The 21,274-nt window shown below is 30.0% G+C and overlaps 2 protein-coding genes across 3 annotated transcripts; both read left to right on the top strand.

The window, feature by feature from the left end:
• The first annotated feature begins 1,960 nt into the window (after positions 1-1,960).
• Positions 1,961-5,608, top strand: LOC118043713 (trifunctional UDP-glucose 4,6-dehydratase/UDP-4-keto-6-deoxy-D-glucose 3,5-epimerase/UDP-4-keto-L-rhamnose-reductase RHM1). Of its 2 annotated transcripts, none has more exons than XM_035051766.2 (3): positions 1,961-2,152; positions 3,122-4,700; positions 4,782-5,608. In XM_035051766.2, exons 2-3 carry the CDS (start codon positions 3,132-3,134, stop codon positions 5,223-5,225), a joined length of 2,013 nt encoding a protein of 670 aa, XP_034907657.1. In that variant the 5' UTR covers positions 1,961-2,152; positions 3,122-3,131; the 3' UTR covers positions 5,226-5,608. The 2 variants fall into 2 exon arrangements, with proteins under 2 accessions (XP_034907657.1, XP_034907656.1); XM_035051765.2 differs by having other exon boundaries at positions 3,119-4,700.
• A 10,578-nt stretch (positions 5,609-16,186) lies between these two features.
• On the top strand, positions 16,187-19,309 carry LOC118043712 (bidirectional sugar transporter SWEET2). Its single transcript, XM_035051763.2, has 7 exons — positions 16,187-16,432; positions 16,716-16,752; positions 16,846-17,062; positions 17,155-17,313; positions 17,411-17,530; positions 17,752-17,887; positions 18,941-19,309. The coding sequence occupies exons 1-6, from the start codon at positions 16,372-16,374 to the stop codon at positions 17,863-17,865; spliced, it is 708 nt and encodes a 235-aa protein (XP_034907654.1). The 5' UTR covers positions 16,187-16,371; the 3' UTR covers positions 17,866-17,887; positions 18,941-19,309.
• The last annotated feature ends 1,965 nt before the right edge of the window (positions 19,310-21,274 follow it).

Here is a 21,274-nt window from a genome sequence, read left to right as displayed (position 1 = left end):
TTCATGACATTCAAAGCATTTAATTTTTATAAGCTTTGATTTTAATATAAAATTGCATCTATTACCATAACCCTTATTATTTATTATACCACTAACTATCAAACCCTCTATATGTTTCTTATTATGAATTTCTAACACTCATCTTTTTAACTCTCTAGAGTTTAAAGAAACTTTAACATTTCTAAACCGACTTATAAGAAAGTATGAATAAAATGGTCATAAAATAAAGGTAACGAACATAATAAAATCAAATCATAATTCTTATTTTCAACCTTAACATCATCATTTCACAAATATAAAATTATCTTATTAAATTCATCAAGATGTTCTTTAATGGACATACTTTTTTTTTTTAATTTGGAGAGTAAACAACAGATGTTTTAAAAACAATTGGTTAGTCAAGGATTTGGTCATGTTAAAAGTTCTCAACTTTTTTCATAATCTAGCAGTTGTAGTATATTCAACAATCTCTCTAGGAACCTCATTAGACAAATAAAGTTGAATAGCATTGTAAACATGTTCCATGAAATCTTTTTTTTCCTCACCATTCATCTATTTAAGCAAATTGCATATACCTTTTAGTGCCTTTAATAAACCTTTTTAAACTAACAAGACTCGCATCTTAATACGCTATATATTGAAGTTATAAATCCCTACCAAGACAATCAATTATCTATGTGAAAGGAGGGTGTTGGTGAAGACGAATTCAATAAGGGTCATAAAACCTTGGTATGCCAAAATAAACTATCATAACTTGAGAGATAACAAGCAAATGAGTTTCAAATAAGTTATAAATCCCTACCTTCAATGTATATTTGGACAGAGAAAAGTTCTTTGATTGGATTGCTAAATGTGATAAGGTTAAAGAATACATTGACATCATAAAAGTGAAGATGGTAACATTAGTTGTGTATAGTCTAAAGGGCGAAGCTTTATCCTTGTGTAAGCATTAAACATATACATGATTAAGAGAGGAAAGACAACCTGTTAATTCATTGATTTATATAAAACAAATAATGCATGAATATTTCATATGAAAAAAATTAAGAAACAATTCATGTGAATATATGCTATACATGTTGTAAATAATGAAGTTTAAAATATTATTTCAAAAGGTTTTTATCTCACATTAGAAAAGACATTATATTATCCTTTTAAGTTGAAATATTTAAACCAAAAGAGTTTTTTATTCTACATTGAAAAAACATAACTTTTTTTCTTGTAAATATAGAATATATGTATTAAAGGGTTTCAAATCCTACATTGAAAAAATAAAATATTTTTCTAGTTTTATATAGTAAACTTTAAAATGAGTTAATAATCAACTAAAAAATATGAAAAAGAAAGGTCTTTGGCTAGGAAAAAAACACATTTGAAAAAAACAAACGAGTCTCTACCGGGTTTTGTTAGGTCACCCGAGTTTCGGGTTGACTCGGCGGGCCAAACGGTTTTCTTTGGACCAATTGCAAGCTGGGGTTTTAAATGAAACAAACCTAGTCAAGGCTCCAGGTCTTGAGTTGACTCGACAGGTCGAACCGAGTTTGATAACTATACTAAAAAAATCAAACAATATCCTTTAAGTCAAACATTCAATAAAAAGGATAGTCTATATGACAAAGTTCTCATCCAAGTGTTAAAATAACATAAATATAACACTCAATGAACATAATTGTAATTTAATCAATACTTCTTTTAGATGAATGTCTAATCATCCAATATATATAACATCTATACTAAACATGCATCACTAAATAGTTAATAAGTTAAAACTAAATTTCAATTTAGTTATTTATTAATATGTTTGACATTTCAATCAAAATATATTTTACCAAAAATTTAATTTTTTTTACTTTAAAATATTATTTTAGTGTTTTTAGATATATATATATATATATATAACAATTCAAAATGCAACTGAAATGTCAAACGCGTACATTAAAATTACTTACCTGATGGTTCTCCTTAATTGACTCAGTTTTTTTATACCTGCGTAACCCCCCCTACACGCGCGCGCACACACAAACACATGTATGAACTCTCCTTAAAATCCTTCTCTACCAGACCATATCTTTGTACCAATTTCCCTTCTTTCTGTCTCTTGAATCTCCATTTCATATCTGGGATTTCCTTGATCTTAACCAGTTTTGGATTTGTAAGTCAATCTTGTAACTTACTTCTGTCAACCCTTTTTTGTTTTAAAATTTTCTATTTTCTTAAACAAAATTGGAGCATGGTTTATTAAAGATTTGATCGTGATCACTTGTTGTTGATTTCAAGCTGTTTAAGCTACTTTTTTTATCTGGGTTTTCTCCATTTTGTTAGATCTTCGATAAAGGAGAAAACTTTCTGTATTTTCTGTTGCTTTGTAGTAGATTTGGATGATCCACATTTGTTGCTTAATTGGATCTGGATCCTTTGTATTAAGAAAATGTAACTTGGAGCCATTGTTCAATGTCAGATTCATGTTTGGTTTGTTGAAATGGGTTTATGGAATCATTCATTTGCTTGAAAATTTTTGTGTGTATCTATTATGAATTGTTGTCTTAATCACTTTATGTGGGATCTGATGGTATGGTGGTGATCTTTCTTAATTTTGAGATTACTGTTTGGTTTGCTAATTGTTTTTATGATTTACTTTCTTGAGATTTTGATTCCACAGATAACTGATGTTTGGAAGTTACGTACTTAGTTTCTTGAGGACATGGACATTTCATTGCTTTAGATTTAGTTGAACTGCCTTAATTCTTCATCATATTTTAACTGGGGAAAATGAGAATCATTTTTCATTTGGTATATCGGTGACTACTTGAACCTATTATGTAATTATTTGTTACTATTTTACTGTTGATCTGATCATTTGGATGTGCATTCTCCCTAGATTGCCGTCAGATCTCGTCTTTTTTTTTCCTTCTCTCTCCATGCTTTACTTAATGTGAGCTGTGGTAGTTGGCTATTGTTTTTCTCCTGAGTTGGATGCTTGTGGACCCATCTATGATTGCATTCCTTCTAGTTTGTCATATATGGTGATCAAGATCTGCATTTCTATTTTAAATCTGGGCAAACATTATTCTCTTCAACTTACAGTTCTAGGGTTAAATTTGTTTTCTTTTCCTTGTAGAAGTTGTTTTGGCATGGCTACATATACTCCGAAGAACATCCTAATCACTGGGGCTGCTGGTTTTATTGCATCCCATGTTTGCAATAGGCTTATCCGCAACTACCCTGATTACAAAATTGTTGTGCTTGACAAGCTTGACTATTGCTCGAACTTGAAAAACCTTCTCCCTTCTAAGTCATCTCCTAACTTTAAGTTTGTCAAGGGTGACATTGGAAGTGCTGATCTCGTCAACTTCCTTCTGATCACTGAGTCGATCGACACAATTATGCACTTTGCAGCCCAGACCCACGTTGACAACTCTTTTGGTAACAGTTTTGAGTTTACGAAGAACAATATTTATGGAACTCATGTCCTTTTAGAAGCTTGCAAAGTCACTGGTCAGATCAGGAGGTTCATCCATGTGAGCACGGATGAAGTATATGGGGAGACCGATGAAGATGCTGTTGTAGGAAATCATGAGGCCTCTCAACTTCTCCCAACCAACCCCTACTCTGCAACAAAAGCTGGGGCAGAAATGCTTGTTATGGCATATGGCCGGTCATATGGGCTGCCTGTGATAACCACTCGTGGGAACAATGTTTATGGCCCCAATCAGTTCCCTGAAAAATTAATCCCGAAGTTTATCCTCTTAGCCATGCAAGGGAAGGATCTCCCCATCCATGGGGATGGTTCTAATGTGAGGAGTTACTTGTATTGTGAGGATGTTGCTGAGGCTTTTGAAGTCATCCTTCACAAGGGAGAGGTGGGCCATGTTTACAATGTTGGGACAAAGAAGGAAAGGAGAGTGATTGATGTAGCCAAAGATATTTGCAATCTTTTCTCAAAGGACCCTGATAAAAGCATCAAGTTTGTAGAGAATAGACCATTTAATGACCAGAGGTACTTTTTGGATGATCAGAAGCTGAAGATTTTGGGTTGGTCGGAGCACACTGCATGGGAGGAGGGGTTGAGAAAGACTATCGAGTGGTACACTCAAAATCCTGATTGGTGGGGTGATGTCACTGGAGCCCTGCTTCCTCATCCAAGAATGCTTATGATGCCTGGTGGGAGACACTTTGACGGGTCTGAAGAGAGTAAAGATGCATCTTATGTCTCAAATAATTCAAATCAGACCCGAATGGTGATTCCAGTTACAAAAGGAGGCACTGGATCTCCTCGAAAACCTTCTCTTAAGTTCCTAATCTATGGCAGGACTGGATGGATTGGGGGTCTGCTGGGGAAGTTGTGTGAGAAACAAGGAATATCCTTTGAATATGGAAAGGGGCGCTTGGAAGATCGATCTTCACTTTTGTCAGATATTCAGAACATTAGGCCTACCCATGTTTTTAATGCTGCCGGGGTCACTGGCAGACCTAATGTTGATTGGTGTGAATCTCACAAGACAGAAACCATACGCACCAATGTTGCTGGAACTCTAACTTTAGCAGATGTTTGCAGAGAGCACAACCTCCTGATGGTAAATTTTGCTACAGGCTGCATATTTGAGTATGATGCTGGTCATCCAGAGGGTTCTGGCATTGGTTTCACTGAGGAAGACAAGCCCAATTTCATTGGTTCTTTCTATTCAAAAACTAAGGCCATGGTAATCTTTTTCTTCCAGACTCATTTTATCTGAAATTATTTTTTTCCTACGGTCATGTATATTGTTTGAAATTTCAACCAGGTCGAAGAGCTTTTGAGAGAATATGACAATGTGTGCACACTCCGAGTTAGAATGCCAATATCATCAGACCTAAGCAACCCACGCAACTTCATTACAAAAATCTCTCGCTACAATAAAGTAGTTAACATTCCAAACAGCATGACTATCTTGGATGAACTTCTACCTATTTCAATTGAGATGGCAAAAAGGAACTTGAGGGGTATATGGAACTTCACGAACCCTGGTGTTGTGAGCCATAATGAGATTCTGGACATGTACAAGAACTACATCGACCCGAACTTCACATGGGTTAACTTCAACCTAGAGGAGCAAGCCAAGGTGATAGTTGCCCCCCGGAGCAACAATGAGTTGGATGCATCCAAGCTGAAGAATGAATTCCCTGAGTTGCTGCCAATCAAGGAGTCCCTAATCAAGTATGTTTTTGAACCCAACAAGAGAACCTAAGTGAAAGATTCAGTTGCAGATCATATCTTGCATTTCTGTGCGTCGGAGCACACTAATTATATTCTAATATTTTTGTTCTACTTGCTATCCATTGTTAGATTCATATCATGGTTTCTGCCATATTAGAGAGTAAGGAGGTTCTTTCTATCACTACTTAGATTGCTCATCATTCCTTTCCAAAGCAAACAATTATAGGTTTTTAAAATTTGTAGTCATCTGGGAGCTTGCAGGGGGGCCTCTTATTAGACAAATGTTTTGTTGTTCGATTCTTATCGCTGAGCTTTTCAATTGAACACGTACTACTACGTTGTTATGTTCAAGAATTGCAGAATTTAGTTTGTCCTCCAATAGCCAGTCCAATAATAATATTCCCATTGCAGAAACTGTTGTTAACATCATTTCAGCTGCTTGGAATGGCCTGTTTTTTATGCTTTAAGAACATGTACATGCCATATATTGAAAGACAAAATCCCAACTGTGCAAGGCCATCCAAACTATGAATCATGAATTAAGCAGTTGATGCTGCTGTGATCCCGTGGTTAAAATATCCTTTTTGATAGAAAAAGATAAGATAGTAGGCAGAAGGTGTGCTAGAATAGTCAAGGAAAAAGGAGGAAATTATGTCTTGGTAAAGGTTTTATTGATGAATGAGAAAGAAATCCCAAAATTGTTCGTGGACTAAATTGTATTTGTTAGAGGGCTGGGCACCATTTACACTTAAAATTGTTCATGTCCTGTGGGGTTAGGAGGACATGAATAATTTTAAGGTAGTGTTTGGGAACGCGGTTGAAATCATGTTCTTAAAAAATTTAAAAGTTTTTTTTTTTGTTAAAATTTAATGTGGTTTGTATTTTTTGGATCGTTTTGATATACTAATATTAAAAATAATTTTTAAAAAAATAAAAAAATCATTAATATATATTTTATCATGAAAAATTATTTAAAAAATAACTGTTATTATCTTTATGCTAAAAACGCTTTAAGTGAAGAATCGTCATTTTAGTTTTTTTCTGTGTCAAGGAAGCCCCATCAAGCAGGAGTGTTAGGAATTGTTGAAGATGATGGGATTGGGATCAGAAGATGATGGCTGCAGATACTAAAAGTTAGCTGTATAGTGTTTGAATGGATCCTCTTTTAATTAATACTACCTGCAACTTAACTACTAATGACCGTACAAACCCTCCACATTATTCTAACTTGTATCTACGGAGGTTTTGTATTTTAGTTGTAATTGATTTTTAAAATATTTTTTATTTAAAAATATATTAAAATAATTTTATTTTATTTTTTAATATTAAAACATTAAAATATTTTTTTTTGTTTTTTTTAAAACACGGCACAATATCTTATTAACTATTTGCAATTGGCCAGAAATCCGTACATGTTCTTACCATCCTCGTACTCACCGGCAGTGACCTTGAGAAGAGCTCTGCTGACCAATGCATGTTCTCTAGGGAGAATAATTGTTCATTTATGTCTAGAAAACTGTGCTATCAAAATTGAAAACAAAAACACCATGGCGTCGTTTATTTTTCGCCCGCTGTTTATGTTCGCAGTGAAATAAACTCAGCGAGGTATTTGATAATAAATTAAAGTAGTTGAAAATAAATTAAATTGTATTTTGGATTGCACAGCTTATTAAAAAATTAAGTTTGAAATATAATTTTTATACAGTATTTTTTTACATGCATTTTAATTAAGTTTTGTAAAATCTTATTTGTTTTTAAGTTTTAAAAATACTTTTGAAAATAATTAAAAATTATTTTTTTTTCTTTGCATTAAATTGATATATTTTTAGTGTTATCAGATTATTTTGATGTGTTGATATCAAAAATAATTTTTTTAAATAAAAAAATATTTTGATACATTTACAGGTAAAAAACACTTTGAAAAGCAACCGCAATCACATTTCCACCAAGCATTTTATACATGTTTTTTGCCACACATAAACTTCAATTATAATTTTTACCAAAAATGTATCTAAACCTAACTAAACACACTTTTTTTAAACTTATTTTTTAAAACTACAACCATAAAAGCTGCCTCAAAAATAAACACATTAAAACATATGTGATTTCTCCCATGCTTCAATGTTCAAACATTTGAGGTTTATTTGAGGTATTTCACTATTATTATGAATAGTGAAGTACTTTAACTTTTTTTAAAAAAAAATTATTTAATTCCATTGGATAAAGTTGAAAATTATAGTAGAAAGATCAAAATTAAAAAAGAGAGGAACATAATATAAAACATGGAGAAAATTCATTATCATTCTCAAATTACTGATATTTTTTGTTTTGGTCTATTAGTTCACTTTGTTTATTTTTTGATTTTTAAATTGAGAAAAGACAAAGAAAAAAAATTAGAAAAAAGAAAGATGAGAGCGAAAATTATTAGTTGTTAAGATTTTAGTGATAAAAATAACGATTTTAATGTCAATAAATTTCTTTTAATGAAAGGTGTTTGATGGTGGTGATTTTTTACGTTCATCTTACCAGACAAAGTAGATTAAAGCTTAAGAAGTTGTAATGCTATGAAATTTTAGTGTGATTTTTATCATTTTGATTTTTGTATATGTAAAAATGGGAGTGTTTTTTTTTCCCCCCCAACAAAGGCAATGCCTATATCATAACAAGTGATGTATCATATATTATTAATTTTCTTTTTCAAGAAATTTTGTCATTTGTCCCATTTGCAAATAAAAAAACTATAAAAGCCCATGTGTGTTGTTGACCTTGCTTATCAAACCGAGGAGTGCTTAACCTTCTTTTTTTTCTCATAATATGTTTATATAAAAAAATATTCTTGGTAAGAAAAAATAACCTATCAGTTAAAAAAAACTAAAAAAAAAACATGAAAATTAAAGGGAAAAACAATGGGTAAATATCATACTTATATATCTCATACTTATATATAATGATTATCTTTTTATTTTAGCATTTGATCAACATTAGCAGCTCTTTCTTAGTTTATTGATTCATACATTTTAAAAATTATTTCATTCAATGTAAACAATATTAATGAGTTTCTCGATTAAGAAAATCATTAAACGCACCTGCAACATTGCTATATTTTTGTATTATGTTAAAAATTAACTTAAAATCCTACATTTAGTGTTGCATTAACTCTTTTTGGCTTTTATTAATACATATAATTCTTGTGTTATTTTATTATATGTATGCATCAATTTTTTAATATATAGTCAATTTTTTTCTCAAAGTCAAAAAACACTTTAACAACACCTACATTTTTTTAAAACATTTTATAAAAATTTATTCGACATGCAATAAAGCGCATCTCAACTAACTAGTAAAGGAATGAAGAGGTGAGGTGAAAACATTATACAATCATATACTATGCAACCTTCACAAATCATTGTGCATTCAAGCTATGTTATTTTTTCTTTTATTTTAGTGCCTAAACTTTTTTCTCTTTGATTTGATTAGTTTGTAGCCAGCTTTATTGCCAATTGCTTACAATTTATTGATGAAGGTCATGATTAAAAGTAAAGGGACCAAAGTAAATAAGGAAAAAAAAACATGTGGCTTTTTCAAAATTAACATGAAAAGCTAACTTTCATCCTCCTTTTTTTTAATAGATAGATTTTTGGCTCTATAGTTTTTTAAAATTCAATATTGGTCTCACACTTTTTTTTTTCAATTTCTAATTTGAGAGAGAGACAGAGTCATCAAATTTTGATGGTAAAGAAAAAAAATCTCGGTTAACATCAATTTGGATCACAAAAATGATCAATTTTGGTGATCACGAGTTTTATTTGATGGGAAGATTTCATTGAGGGTGTTCTTTAACATTTTTATTGCCTGAGATGATAAATATGATATTGAGAAGTTTTTTAGATTTAAGTTGATTTTGGATTTTTAAGGATTATTCTTTAAATATTTTTACTTGTTTTAGGTAAAATAATAGGTTGAAAAATCAAAATTTCAAATATAAAATACCCTTGTCTTGATTTTTGAATGAACCTTGGGTCGTTGAATTTTAAGGTCACAATGTACACATCGTATGTGCATTGTATGCTTTTTAATATATAAATAAATAAGAGGCATGGCGAGCAAGTGAGGCTTTTTATGGGTCAGTCATATGTGTGCATTGCCTATATATATATATATATCCTTTTGTTTATTTCCCCCTTGCATTTTACACTGTGGTCCATTAAAATAAATTGGCCTAAACATCTGGCTTTTTTGTTATTTTTTTATATTATACATTTTTAATTCATCAATTTTTTAATATATATATATATATCATTATTTCTTTAAAATGATCTTTTTATATAAAAAAAACATTTTATTTTGTTATTTAACTTAAAAAAACTAGGCTTGTTTTTGTTATTTTAGTTCTACACATATGTCCTGATTGTTTTTTTTTTAAATCATACAAAAAAAATCTCATGCATCTTACTATCATCTAATTAAATAAAAAGTAATTCTATAAATAAAATTTAAAAAAAAAAACTATTAAATCTAGCTACGTACATATCCCTAATCATGAGTTTAGCATGTTCATTTAAGCCTTTTTCTTTTAATTTTTAATTGAATATTATTTTCTAACAATTTTATCATTTAACTTGATATTAATTGAGAATTGAGCTTTTTAATTGGTTTTAATTTGTCATTGTAGGGTTATTAAGGTCTCATGATCGGCCTACAGGTTTCTATGATTAACTCAGGTGGTTTAGGTTAATTTAATATGTTAATATTTTTTTTAAAACAAATATTATTTAATTTATCACCTTCTCAATATTTTAGAACTCATAGTTAATTTGTTTTTAGAAAAAAAAAATATGTGATGTCTAGACTCTTTTTTTTTTTACATTTAAAAAATTAATTAATTTGACCCAAAGCATACTCAAGCCATTCGTCTAGTTACATATCATGTTGGCCTATTTGGTTTGTCAAAGCTATCCAGATCAGCAAGATTTTATTATTTAAAATATTTATCTTCATTTTCATTTAAACAGACAGAAAATAACTTTTAAAATTACTTTATCTACTAGATTATTGGCCTGCAGTATGTTATGGGTCATATTTTTTTTTTTTTAATATAAAACAAATTATTCAAGCATGCTCATGAGTTTTATAGTAGAAAACACATCTTGTAAGAGTTAATTCGATGTAACTCAGTAGGTCAAAAAATAACTGAATTATTGATAAAAATATAGTTTGACTAAACAAATTCAAAACTATATTATTTTTAAAAAATATTAAGATCACAACATATTAGAATTGAAAAAAAATCAAATTATATTGAATGATGAAATTGAAAAAAAATTATGAAATTCAATTTTTAATCAACTTAATATCGAATGATGAAATTTTAAAAAATATCAATTAAAAAAAAACACAAAAAAAACAATCTGAGTCAACTCGGGTTAACCAGTCAAACTTGTGAATCGGGTCTTTAGACTAGGATAACCTCATAAAAAGTAAACCAAAATAAATTATGAAGCCTAATTCTTAATTAACTTAATGTTAAATGATGAAATTGAAATGATATTAATTAAAAAGGTCTCATAAAATGACTCGCATTAATCAGGTTAACCCACTGAACTGCAACTCGGGTTATAAAACTGGAATAATCTTATAGAAACTAAACCAAAACAAATTATAAATTTGTCAAGATCTCTAATGTCATTAATAACCATCACTTTAGCACCAAACCATAAGATATATTGTTTGTCGATCTTCTAATAATGTATGATGCCCTGATTTGAAAATTAACTTTAAATTTATTTTATTTGATGATAAAATTTTTTTTTGAGTAAATTTAAGCATCAATTGAATCTATATTGTTTTTACATACAATATTAATGAGCATAAATTGGTAAGAAAATAAACCATCCAATCCAGATCCTAAAAAAAAAAAAAACTCTTTGGTAAAATATGAGGATAAAAAAAAATTCAATTAAGAACTTATTTATAATAATAATAAAAAATAAAATATAAGGACCAATAAAAGTTTTTCAAGAAATTTAGGGACCAAAATATACATTAGAAAAATATTGCATGCTCTTAGTAGTTGACACATGTTATTATTTAACACCGTTGACTTATGAAAGGACCTAACAATAACAATCATATAACATACAAATATTATATGAATACAACAAAATAATAGTAGAGAGACCTTTAAACATTAAGGCTGTGTTTGTTTCCTAGAAACTGGTTTTACTTAATGTTAATTAATATTTTTATAATGTGGCCCTTTTACTTATTCTTTACTATTCAAATAAGTCTTCCATTTAAATTTAGATGTTAGATTAGATTACTAAACCGCACTATATTGAGGACCAAATCAATTTTTTTAGTGTAAAAAGATATTAAGGTGTTATTAACGTGTTTGTGGTAGAAAAAATAATTAAAACATATGGGGATAGCTCAATGTGCCTCAGTCGACTTGGTTGATCCAAAGATAACTCGGAAGACTACTAAAAATATAAAATTATTAAAAATAAAATCTCAATAACCCCATAGACAACAAATAAAGTTTTTTTATAAAGTTTAATTCTCAATCAACCAAATGTTGAAATATATAATTGAAAATAAAAATTCAATTAAAAAAATGATAAAAATGGACTTGAGTCAACTAGGGTTCATTTTTAAACCTGAGTCATAGGATCAAGATAAATCTATAAAAAACTAATCAAAATAAATTATGAAGTCCAATTCCAAATCAACTTAATATTGAAAGATTAAATTGAACAAAAAAATCAATAAAAAAGAAAAAAAAAACAATTTGAGTCAACTCGGGTTAATTTGTCAAAGTCATGAGACCATAATAACTTCATAGTCAATTGGGTTAACCTACAACCCGAGTCATGAGTTTAGCATAACTTCATAAACAAAAAATTATGAAACTCAATCCCTTGTAAACCCAAAAGTTAATCAACTCAATATTGAATGATAAATTTTTTTTTAAAAAAAAACCCATTAAAAAAATAAAAGAAAAACCTAAATCAACCTATATTAACTTGCCAAAATTAGGCCATGAGATAGGGATAACCTCATCAAAAGAAATAAAAAAAAATTATGAAGTTCAATTTTTACTCAACTTAATGTTTAATGATGAAATAAAAGAAATAAAAAAAAAAAAACAACACAAGTCAACTTGGGTTAACATGCCTAGGTCATGAGAGCTAGGTAATATCATAGAAAGCAAACCGAAATAAATTATGATGTATAATCCTCAATCAATCCAATATTGAAGGATACAAAGAAAAGAAATCAATTAAAAAACAGAACAAAAAAAAATCCGAGTTAACTGGGTTAACTCACAACTTAGATCCCAAGACTAGCATAACTTCAAAATACAAATAAAAAAAAATTATGAAACTCAATCCTTAATGAACCTAATTTTAAATGATAAAATTAAAAAAAAAAACTAAAAGAAAAAAGAAAAAAGAGAACATCAAATTACTATTCTAATGAACAATAATTTGTGAGAAGAGGAATAATTAATTTAATGCCTCAATTAGTGTTTGTTTAAAAACTATATATATAGAAGAACTTCACATCATTGTTCTAATAAATAGTGATTTGTTAGGAGAGGAACAATGAATTCCCATCCTTAATTAGTATTTGTTGTTAGATCATTGGCTTATGGTGCTCTAAGAGCCGAATCAATTTTTTTATGTAAAAAAATTCAAGTTTTGCTAGCATGTATTTTTATAAAAATAATTAATTAATCATGAACTTAAAATATGATGCATATTGGACAATATCTTTTTTAAATGTTGATGCACTAACATATTGAATGACTTTCTTTCCAATATTGAAAAAGCAATGTATTGGATCAATTTAAGTTAACCTTTTAAATCTATAACTCATGTCATGAGACTATGATGACTTTATAAAAAAAATCAAAATAAATTATGAATGTCAACTTCTAATCAATCTAAAAAAATTAAATTAAAAAAAAAAACAAAAAAACTTCTCAAGTCAACCTAGATTAACTTACAAACTTGGAACTCGGATTATGAAATCAAGACAACTAAAAAAAACAAATAATATTTATTTTTATAAAACCTCACTTTTTAATGTTGAATGTTGAAATAAAAAAAATATTATATCAATATTTTACTCAACAAAACAAATCAAAATAATTATAAAATATAATTTCTAAAATAATTTAATATTATTCAGTCCAATCCAATCAAATCAATATTATCCAGCATATAATATAAATGAGTGGTTGTTCATCCCTACTATAACTCAAAACTAAAATATCAATGTTCGTCAAAATTTTATAATCAAGTTGTGGCATCGCTAGATAACTCAGGCTAACTTAACCTTAAATTAGAAGAGAAAAAGTGAGTAGCAAATCCCATTTATGGGGTCAAATCAACATTTAATGCCTGGATTTGGACGAAAGTACTTATTTAAGCTTATTAACTCCCAAGTTTACCAGACAGGTTCCATTCTAAATTTGAAGCGACAGCTATCAATTTTTTTTTATTGTTTTTTATAAGGTACATTTGACTTTCAAAGTTACTATATTATTGCATATATTATTTTTTTTTAGCTCATGATCAGACGTGCAAGCATACATTTTATTTTTTATATTTTCTAATTTATTTCGTCACAGGGCTTTCTCCAGATTTCACGCATTGATTTGGTTCAGTAGCGTGTTTGTAATGCTTTGTGCATGTCTTGTGTAAGGAGTAAAGACAAGCAACAACCAAATTGTCGTGTAAGCGACTCCAGCATTCTAATTTCTATTTAAAAATTTGATTGTGATTATATTTTTAAAATATTGTTTATATTGAATTATATTAAAATAATATATAATTTTAATTTTTTAAAAAAATTATTTTTTAAAATCAGTGCATTATATAACAATTCAAAAAATATAAAAATATTAATTTTTAATAATTTTTTTTTTAAAAAAAAAACATGATTATAACTGCATTTCTAAATGTTTACTAAATTATTAAATTTCTTAGAAACATGAATATAATCATGTTTTCAAACGCCAACTAAATTATCATCCCACAGTGATTTTATCTTAAGTTGAAGACTTTACAATATTTTATAGACAATTAATATTGATTGATCCATTTTGGTACTTGAAAATATGATGAGTATGTTATACTCTAACGACAAGATTATTTATCCATGATTTTATTAATTATTTATTTACATGTTAATCAAAATTAAACATTATTTTCGAATGATTTATGGGATTTTTCATCTACATTGCTTTGCAGCAATATTCGTATAAATATTAAATTTTATGACAATTCCATCTCAATTTTTTTTTCAATTAAATAACTCATCGCAAACCCAGTTTTTGTATTTTAAGACTACTAAAAATTGTCATTAAAGTCAGTATCATTTTCCTGATAAAATAAGTTTTGATCATAACTCCAAGGGAAAAAAAAAAAAAAAAAAGAGGAGTTCAGCTATAAAATTAGACTCCTGCTGTTATAAGTTAACGGTTTTTTTATTATTATTATTATTGGTATTTAGATATAGTATCAAAACAAATAACCAAATAAAGAATAAAAGGTAGCCTCATATTAGTCCCCAACTTTTTTTTGCCATCAATTGTATCCCCAACTTTTTTTTTGACATAATTGTATTAAAACAAATAAGCAAATATCAAAGCCCTGTTTTTTCAGCAATTTCTAATCATCGGATTATGTAGAAAATAGAAAACGTGTTATTTGCTATTTTTTTTAAAATAAAAAAAACCACACCTTTAAGAAATTAAAAATAAAATAAAGACAAGCATTGACATGGGGCTAAGCTGAAAGTCCCATAAGCTCCTTTTGAGTTTTTTTTTTCTTACTATTTTATATTTGAGTTAAATTAATTGATAAAAAAATTATTTTACTCAATTTAGCTTATAATTCAGGTCCTATGTTTAATGGATTAATTTCCAGTATTTGTGCTGTTATTTATTTATTTTTTGTTTAATGCTTTTTCTGCCCCTCAATTAAAAAAATAATATAATTTCATCTTTTGCTGTTATTAATTTATTTTTTTCTTTAACTTAAACCTAAAAAGAATAAAAATTTGCCCTTTGTTATCAATCATGTATTTTTATTATCCCAACACCACGTGCATACCGTGGTTGATTTACTTTTTTTAAAAAAATTCCATACAAAAATTATTAAGCGTTTTGTTATTGTATAATCAAATGAAAAATAATATTTGGGATCAAAAAAATTATTAAATTTAATGACGTGTATGACTTGCATTGCGAGTTTGCTTAATTGACTTGAGTTCGCTAAAATGTTTTTTTAAGTAAATACTATTTTTTTTATTAATTTAATGTTTTAATATTTAGTTAATTCAAAATTAAACTTTCAGTTTATTTTTTATTTTAAAATTACTCCCATGAATTTTATAATTCAACCCATCTTAGCCTAAATAGATCAAATATTTTTCCATCTTGTAAAAAGATCATACAATTCATGATTAAAATATTTTTTTTAAAAAATATATTACCAATATTAGATATTTTTTAAGCTTCAAAATCCGTGGTATATATTTTTTTAGAAGACCAATATCTAAATATTTTGTTTGAGCTTTAAAATCCGGCCAATGTACTAATTAAGCTTAAATTAGAGCAACTTTTTACCGTATCTATGAATAAAAATCCCAAAGACTATTCCTTTTCATTTGAAATTGAAAGTTGAAAATTCTTTTTGCACTGAAATTAGAATAAAAATTGAATGATTCTAATGTTGTGTTTAATTAGTGTTTTTAAATAAATAGATAAATAAAGGAATAAAAAAAATACTTAATTAAAAATAATAAAATATATAAATAAATGTTTTTCATAATGTTTTTAAATTAAATTTTTATCATTAAAAAAAATCAACGCGTTCCATTTGTGCAAGTGTCTTGGTCGCCACCGTAACCTACGGGCCTGCCAGCTCAGCCCCTTGTCCGGAGTAAGACAGGGTGGGGGGGTGGCTGTTTTAGAAAAAAAAAAAGTGAGGCTTGCAATTCAAAAAACGTGGAAAAAATAAAATAAAATCAAGACACATGCTTTTTATAATGCCTTGTTGACAGAGAGACAAGAAGATAATATGGTTTGGTTTTGCTTCTCGTTGGTTAGATTATAATTGAATTGGTGTTAAAAGAGAGCATAGAGTTGTTTAGTGAAGGAGGGATTGATGAGTGATTCTATTCCTAATCCTGTCTGGACTGGTTGCAAGGATGCAGCAGGAATCGCCGGTGATCTTCTTTCTCTTTCTCTCCCTTGATTCTGATCCTTAATTTATGCATACATTGGATAGTGTATTTATGCTTAATCAATTTATCAGCCCTTTTGGTTGACGACTAAGGATTGTTTAGCTGCTTGCAATTCTCAGTTTGGAACTCGAAACAGATGTCAAATTACATGATATGATTTATGAAATGAGTGTATTTTCGCCACGTAAAATAAGAGGGAGAACCTAGAATTGGAATCCAACTTGAGAATTTTGTTTCTGATACCAGCACTATTTAATTGCTGCAGGGAATATCTTCGCTTTTGGGCTGTTTGTATCGCCTATGTAAGTCCTTCTTCCGTCCTAGGTATTCCTTGACCACTGAGATTGTTGTAATTCGTCCCTTGACTAGCTTTTTTTTTTTTTTGAAACTCTCAGACCAACATTTAGGAGAATCATCAGAAACCGGTCAACGGAACAGTTCTCGGGGTTGCCATATATATATGCGCTCATGAATTGCTTGATCTGCATGTGGTACGGCACGCCCCTCGTATCTGCTGATAATCTTTTGCTTGTCACTGTCAATTCATTTGGGGCTGTATTTCAATTAGCCTACATTATCCTGTTTATAATATATGCTGAGAGAAGAATAAAGGTATTTATCCCTTCAAATTTGCAAGCCTTATCTGCATTTTCTGGGTTCTATATGGTCATTCACTTACATTTTCTTCCCATTGTTGCTAGCAGGTCAGGACGTTAGCTTCGCTGCTAGTTGTGCTCGGCCTATTTGCAATCATAGCCGTAGGAAGCTTGCAAATAACTGATCGAATGATACGTTGGCTCTCAGTTGGCTCGTTGACTGTTGTTTCTCTCATATCAATGTTTGCTTCCCCACTATTTATAATTGTGAGTAAATCAATAACATTAACCTTAGTATTTCCTTCCAGTAAACTATTTACAGTAAATTGCTTAATCTCGTATTGCGTTTTGCTTATGTCTGCAGAATTTGGTGATCCGAACAAGGAGTGTTGAATTTATGCCATTTTATCTCTCCCTTTCCACTTTCTTGATGAGCACCTCTTTCGTGCTGTATGGACTTTTGAATTTCGATGCCTTTGTTTATGTAAGCTCCCCCTGGCACATTCATTATCTTCTCCAGCAACCTTTATCTTTTCCCTTTTTCCTCTTTTAATACAGTAGGCTTAATGTACATGCATTATAATGTTCTCCGTATATAACACAAATTAATTCCAGCAATCATAATTATGTAGCTGTATATGAATGAATTTATTGTATCCATAAATTTTCCCGCTGAAGACTATGATTTTCCTCTTTAAATTGCAGGTTCCAAATGGCATAGGCACCATTTTGGGAACTATCCAATTAGCCCTATACGTTCACTATAAGAAGAAATCCACACAAGACTCTATAGAACCCTTGATAGCTTCGCATGCATAAATTAACATGCTGAAATAAGAAGGTGAGGAATAACTGATCTCAATTCAATAGTTTTGTTCTCTCTAATTGCGTGATAGTTTTCTCTTTTATGAGAGGTTGAACCTTTTTTATGCCTGGGTTATTTAATACTGGGGTGCCAGGGCATGTTAAACTTCTGTTGTATGAGAAATGGAACTTCTCTGCATATCTGAATGATTTTAAATGGGTTTGTTTATCCAACTTGCTAATCAAATAATAACAAGAAAAGCCCTAGTTGGGCTTGTAAATGGGTAGCATATCCTAATTCATGCTATTTAGTCACTGTTGCGTGTGTGCATACACATCGGCTATCAAAATCCAATGTGCACTGCTGATGTGTGGATCCATAATTTTTATTATTGCCTTTCATCTTTAAATCTGTTAGCATTGTCTATACTTTTGTGCCGCAGTTGATGTACATCGTCTAGTACATTCTTTGACTGAGGATTCGTTTATCGAACCTCTTCTGCTGAAGGAGGCCTATGAGAAATACAATCCTATAGAAATAAACCAGCAATTCTGCTAAATAAGCAAGTTCCTTAATAGACTCACATGGTTAGAGGCATCTAGACAGTTTATTCATCAAACTGTGATAATTAAGTGTAAGAAACAAATAATGCATCCGTGTCACAAGTCTTATTTGGCTTCTTCCTCTCCTCTTTTGTGTTTGTTTATGTTTTCATCAACACAAAAAGATAGAGAGGGAGAGAAAGAAATAACGTGTAGATTAAAAAAAAATCAGACAAGCCGCGTAAGAGATGGAAGAGTTATCTCCGTTGTAGTCTAGGTCCATTGAACTGCTGAATGCAGAAAAGAAATCACATTATATTGCTCACTCATCTCTTATGGGGGTCATTGTCTCTGTCTGGTCATAGAAAAGTTGTGCCAGCCAATAGTATCATCCTTGATTTCTCCCTCCATTTCCAAGATGGTAGAGCAAGGGATGTCTCTTGTTTTAATAATCTCATTAGCTGTTGATGTCTTGATCATATACTTTTCTGATTTCAAATGTAAGGAAAAAGTCTTACGTGTAGGTCTGTTCTTCGTAATTCTGCAGGATAATCCATGGCGGGTCTAGCAGCTCATAAAGCTCATGTTACATTGTTACTGATCCTGTGTTAGCTGAGGCAGTTACCTGATTGTTTGCTGGTCACTTTTGTTCGTGGTGTTCCAGATTTGTTGCAGAAGTTCTTGCAAGAGTGTTAGTTTGGCAGTGTTTGGTCTTGAGAATTTTTTTTTCACAGTGATGATGACCTCCATTTATTGAGGACTGCTTTTCCAAGTTGCCACTTTTCCTAGTGTCCCTCATCTTCTTCCATTCGTAACTCTTCTCACCATTCTATTTCAATACTTGATTGTACCACTTGGAAGCCTCGTATGTTTCTTTCCCTGTTGCTCTCCTTCCTATTTTAATCTTGTTTCATCAGTTGCTCCATTCTTATTGTAATCTTGAGCATCATTGTTCTTTCAAAAGCAAAAATTGAAAAAAAAAATGATGCTGCGGTGGTGCCTTGGTGGACACAGCATTCTTTGGGTCACATGATGATGGTGGTATGTGCTGGTAATGTTCACTGTTAAGTTCTAAAAGGGAAGCTTAATAGTTCAATTCAATATCAGGTGGACTCGCAAAGAACACAAAACAAAAAAACAAAAAAAAAAAATTATTTTATTTGGAAATTAATAGATATTTATTGTCATTTCATGTTCATTTCTTAAAGAAATCTAACGGAGCCCACATTCCTTGCACATCCATCAATTGCTTTGCCAAAGACACGGGTTTTCGTTCCCAAAAGTTGGAAATATTAGCATGGATAGCTGTTGTGGGCCTTTTCGGATGCGTGCAAGTGTTCGTGTTTGTTTTCCTCCTTCATAACTCTAAATTTGGATGGATGCCTTTTAATTAGTGACCATTTACTAAAATTACAAACCTATCCTGTTTTTCAATGTAGCCTATCCACGATTAAATGTGGCTATGACAACAATAAATATATCATTTTACCCTTCATCCTTTAATTCTTAAAGCTTTATGTGAGGGGTAGAATGGTCCTTGCACAAGACCAACTTATCATTTTTAATTTGTCTGGGACAGCACTATCTTTTTATATTTTAATAACAGCACAATTATCATATTGCCTTTAGAGAGTAAATAATCAGAATCTTTAGTGCAAAGATTGTATTGTAATTTTAAATTATGAATATAGACCAAAAAATTAATAAATATACTAAAAACAAGCAAAACAAAGTTCATCTACAGTCAGTAAGTACAACTGCTCTTCCTATTAATTCTGCGGGAAACTATCGTCATCGAGGAGGCCAGTTTGTTCTATCTACCAGTCAGTAGCTAATCGAGACCCCTGCCTAGGATCTCTTGAAAGTGCTTTTCCTTTCCTTTTAACTAAGACAACTTCCCCTAACTCCCAACTCCTATAACTACAATTATGATTTTGCATGTAGCAATGCATAGTTGTATGAATTGTGGATAAAGCGAAGACGCGACATAAAACAAAAATGAAACTAATGAAGACACTAATTTGACTCCTAAATAACCCTAATATAACATAAACAAATTGATTTGGTCAAAACCATCAGTAGACAAACACATTTTGGAACGTGACACAAATATAACTTGTTATGTAATTTTAAAGCATTATAATTGAAACAAGACCTAACGATATTGGAATGATCTAAAATTAATTATGTAGTATCTTGATACCCAATAAACTACAAATCTCAGTTTATAGGTCATTATCTTATGTCTAGGTATCGAAACTCATATATGATCAATTTGCGGCATAATTAAACATCTAATTGAAACATTAAGAAAATGATATCAAAATAAGCTCAAATTTAATGCATAGTCCAATTTCACCCCAATAGTAAATATATGAAATTTCAATTAATTATGATATGATTTGCTTAGGGTTCTATATGGATTGTGTTTTTGTAGCAAAACTGCAACAAGTTTTGAATAACATCTCTTTTTTCTTTTTCTTATTTTTTTAATTTTATACTATTGATATGTTAGAGATAGTAACGAAATGAAATATTAATTTTCTTTTTTTACTATTATGCCTCAGACACAAAGAAAAAAAAGAAGATTGACGCAAACACCGAAAACTTAACTAACACTAGGAAAATGGAAATTTCATAAAGATATGACCTGATCTTGAAGCCTAGCTTTGATACCAACTGATGTGAACTTTGTGATCTCATGGTCACGCAACCCTCAATCAAAATTGAGATTTGATCCTGGAAAGCCAAAAGAGGTTTGATAGGAGTGTAATATAATAAAAATATGCCCCAAGGCACCAATACTATTAGAATGAAGTCGAATGACGCCACAAAGTAAGTTAATCTTTGATAAGTCAGATTTAGCTCATTTAAGAACCAA

Source organism: Populus alba, chromosome 11 (genome assembly GCF_005239225.2).
Source record: "Populus alba chromosome 11, ASM523922v2, whole genome shotgun sequence".
Classification (NCBI taxonomy): Eukaryota; Viridiplantae; Streptophyta; class Magnoliopsida; order Malpighiales; family Salicaceae; genus Populus; species Populus alba.
The sequence above is the reverse complement of the archived record's forward strand: the minus strand, read 5'-3'. Positions and strand labels throughout refer to the sequence as shown.

Bases quoted from the DNA above. Each gene is read 5' to 3' on its own strand.
- LOC118043713 (XM_035051766.2), top strand. From the start codon at position 3,132: ATGGCTACATATACTCCGAAGAACATCCTAATCACTGGGGCTGCTGGT. The intron at 4,701-4,781 runs GTAATCTTTTTC...AATTTCAACCAG, and splicing joins ATTCAAAAACTAAGGCCATG to GTCGAAGAGCTTTTGAGAGA.
- LOC118043712 (XM_035051763.2), top strand. From the start codon at position 16,372: ATGAGTGATTCTATTCCTAATCCTGTCTGGACTGGTTGCAAGGATGCA. The intron at 16,753-16,845 runs GTAAGTCCTTCT...TGAAACTCTCAG, and splicing joins GGGCTGTTTGTATCGCCTAT to ACCAACATTTAGGAGAATCA. The intron at 17,314-17,410 runs GTGAGTAAATCA...TTATGTCTGCAG, and splicing joins CTTCCCCACTATTTATAATT to AATTTGGTGATCCGAACAAG.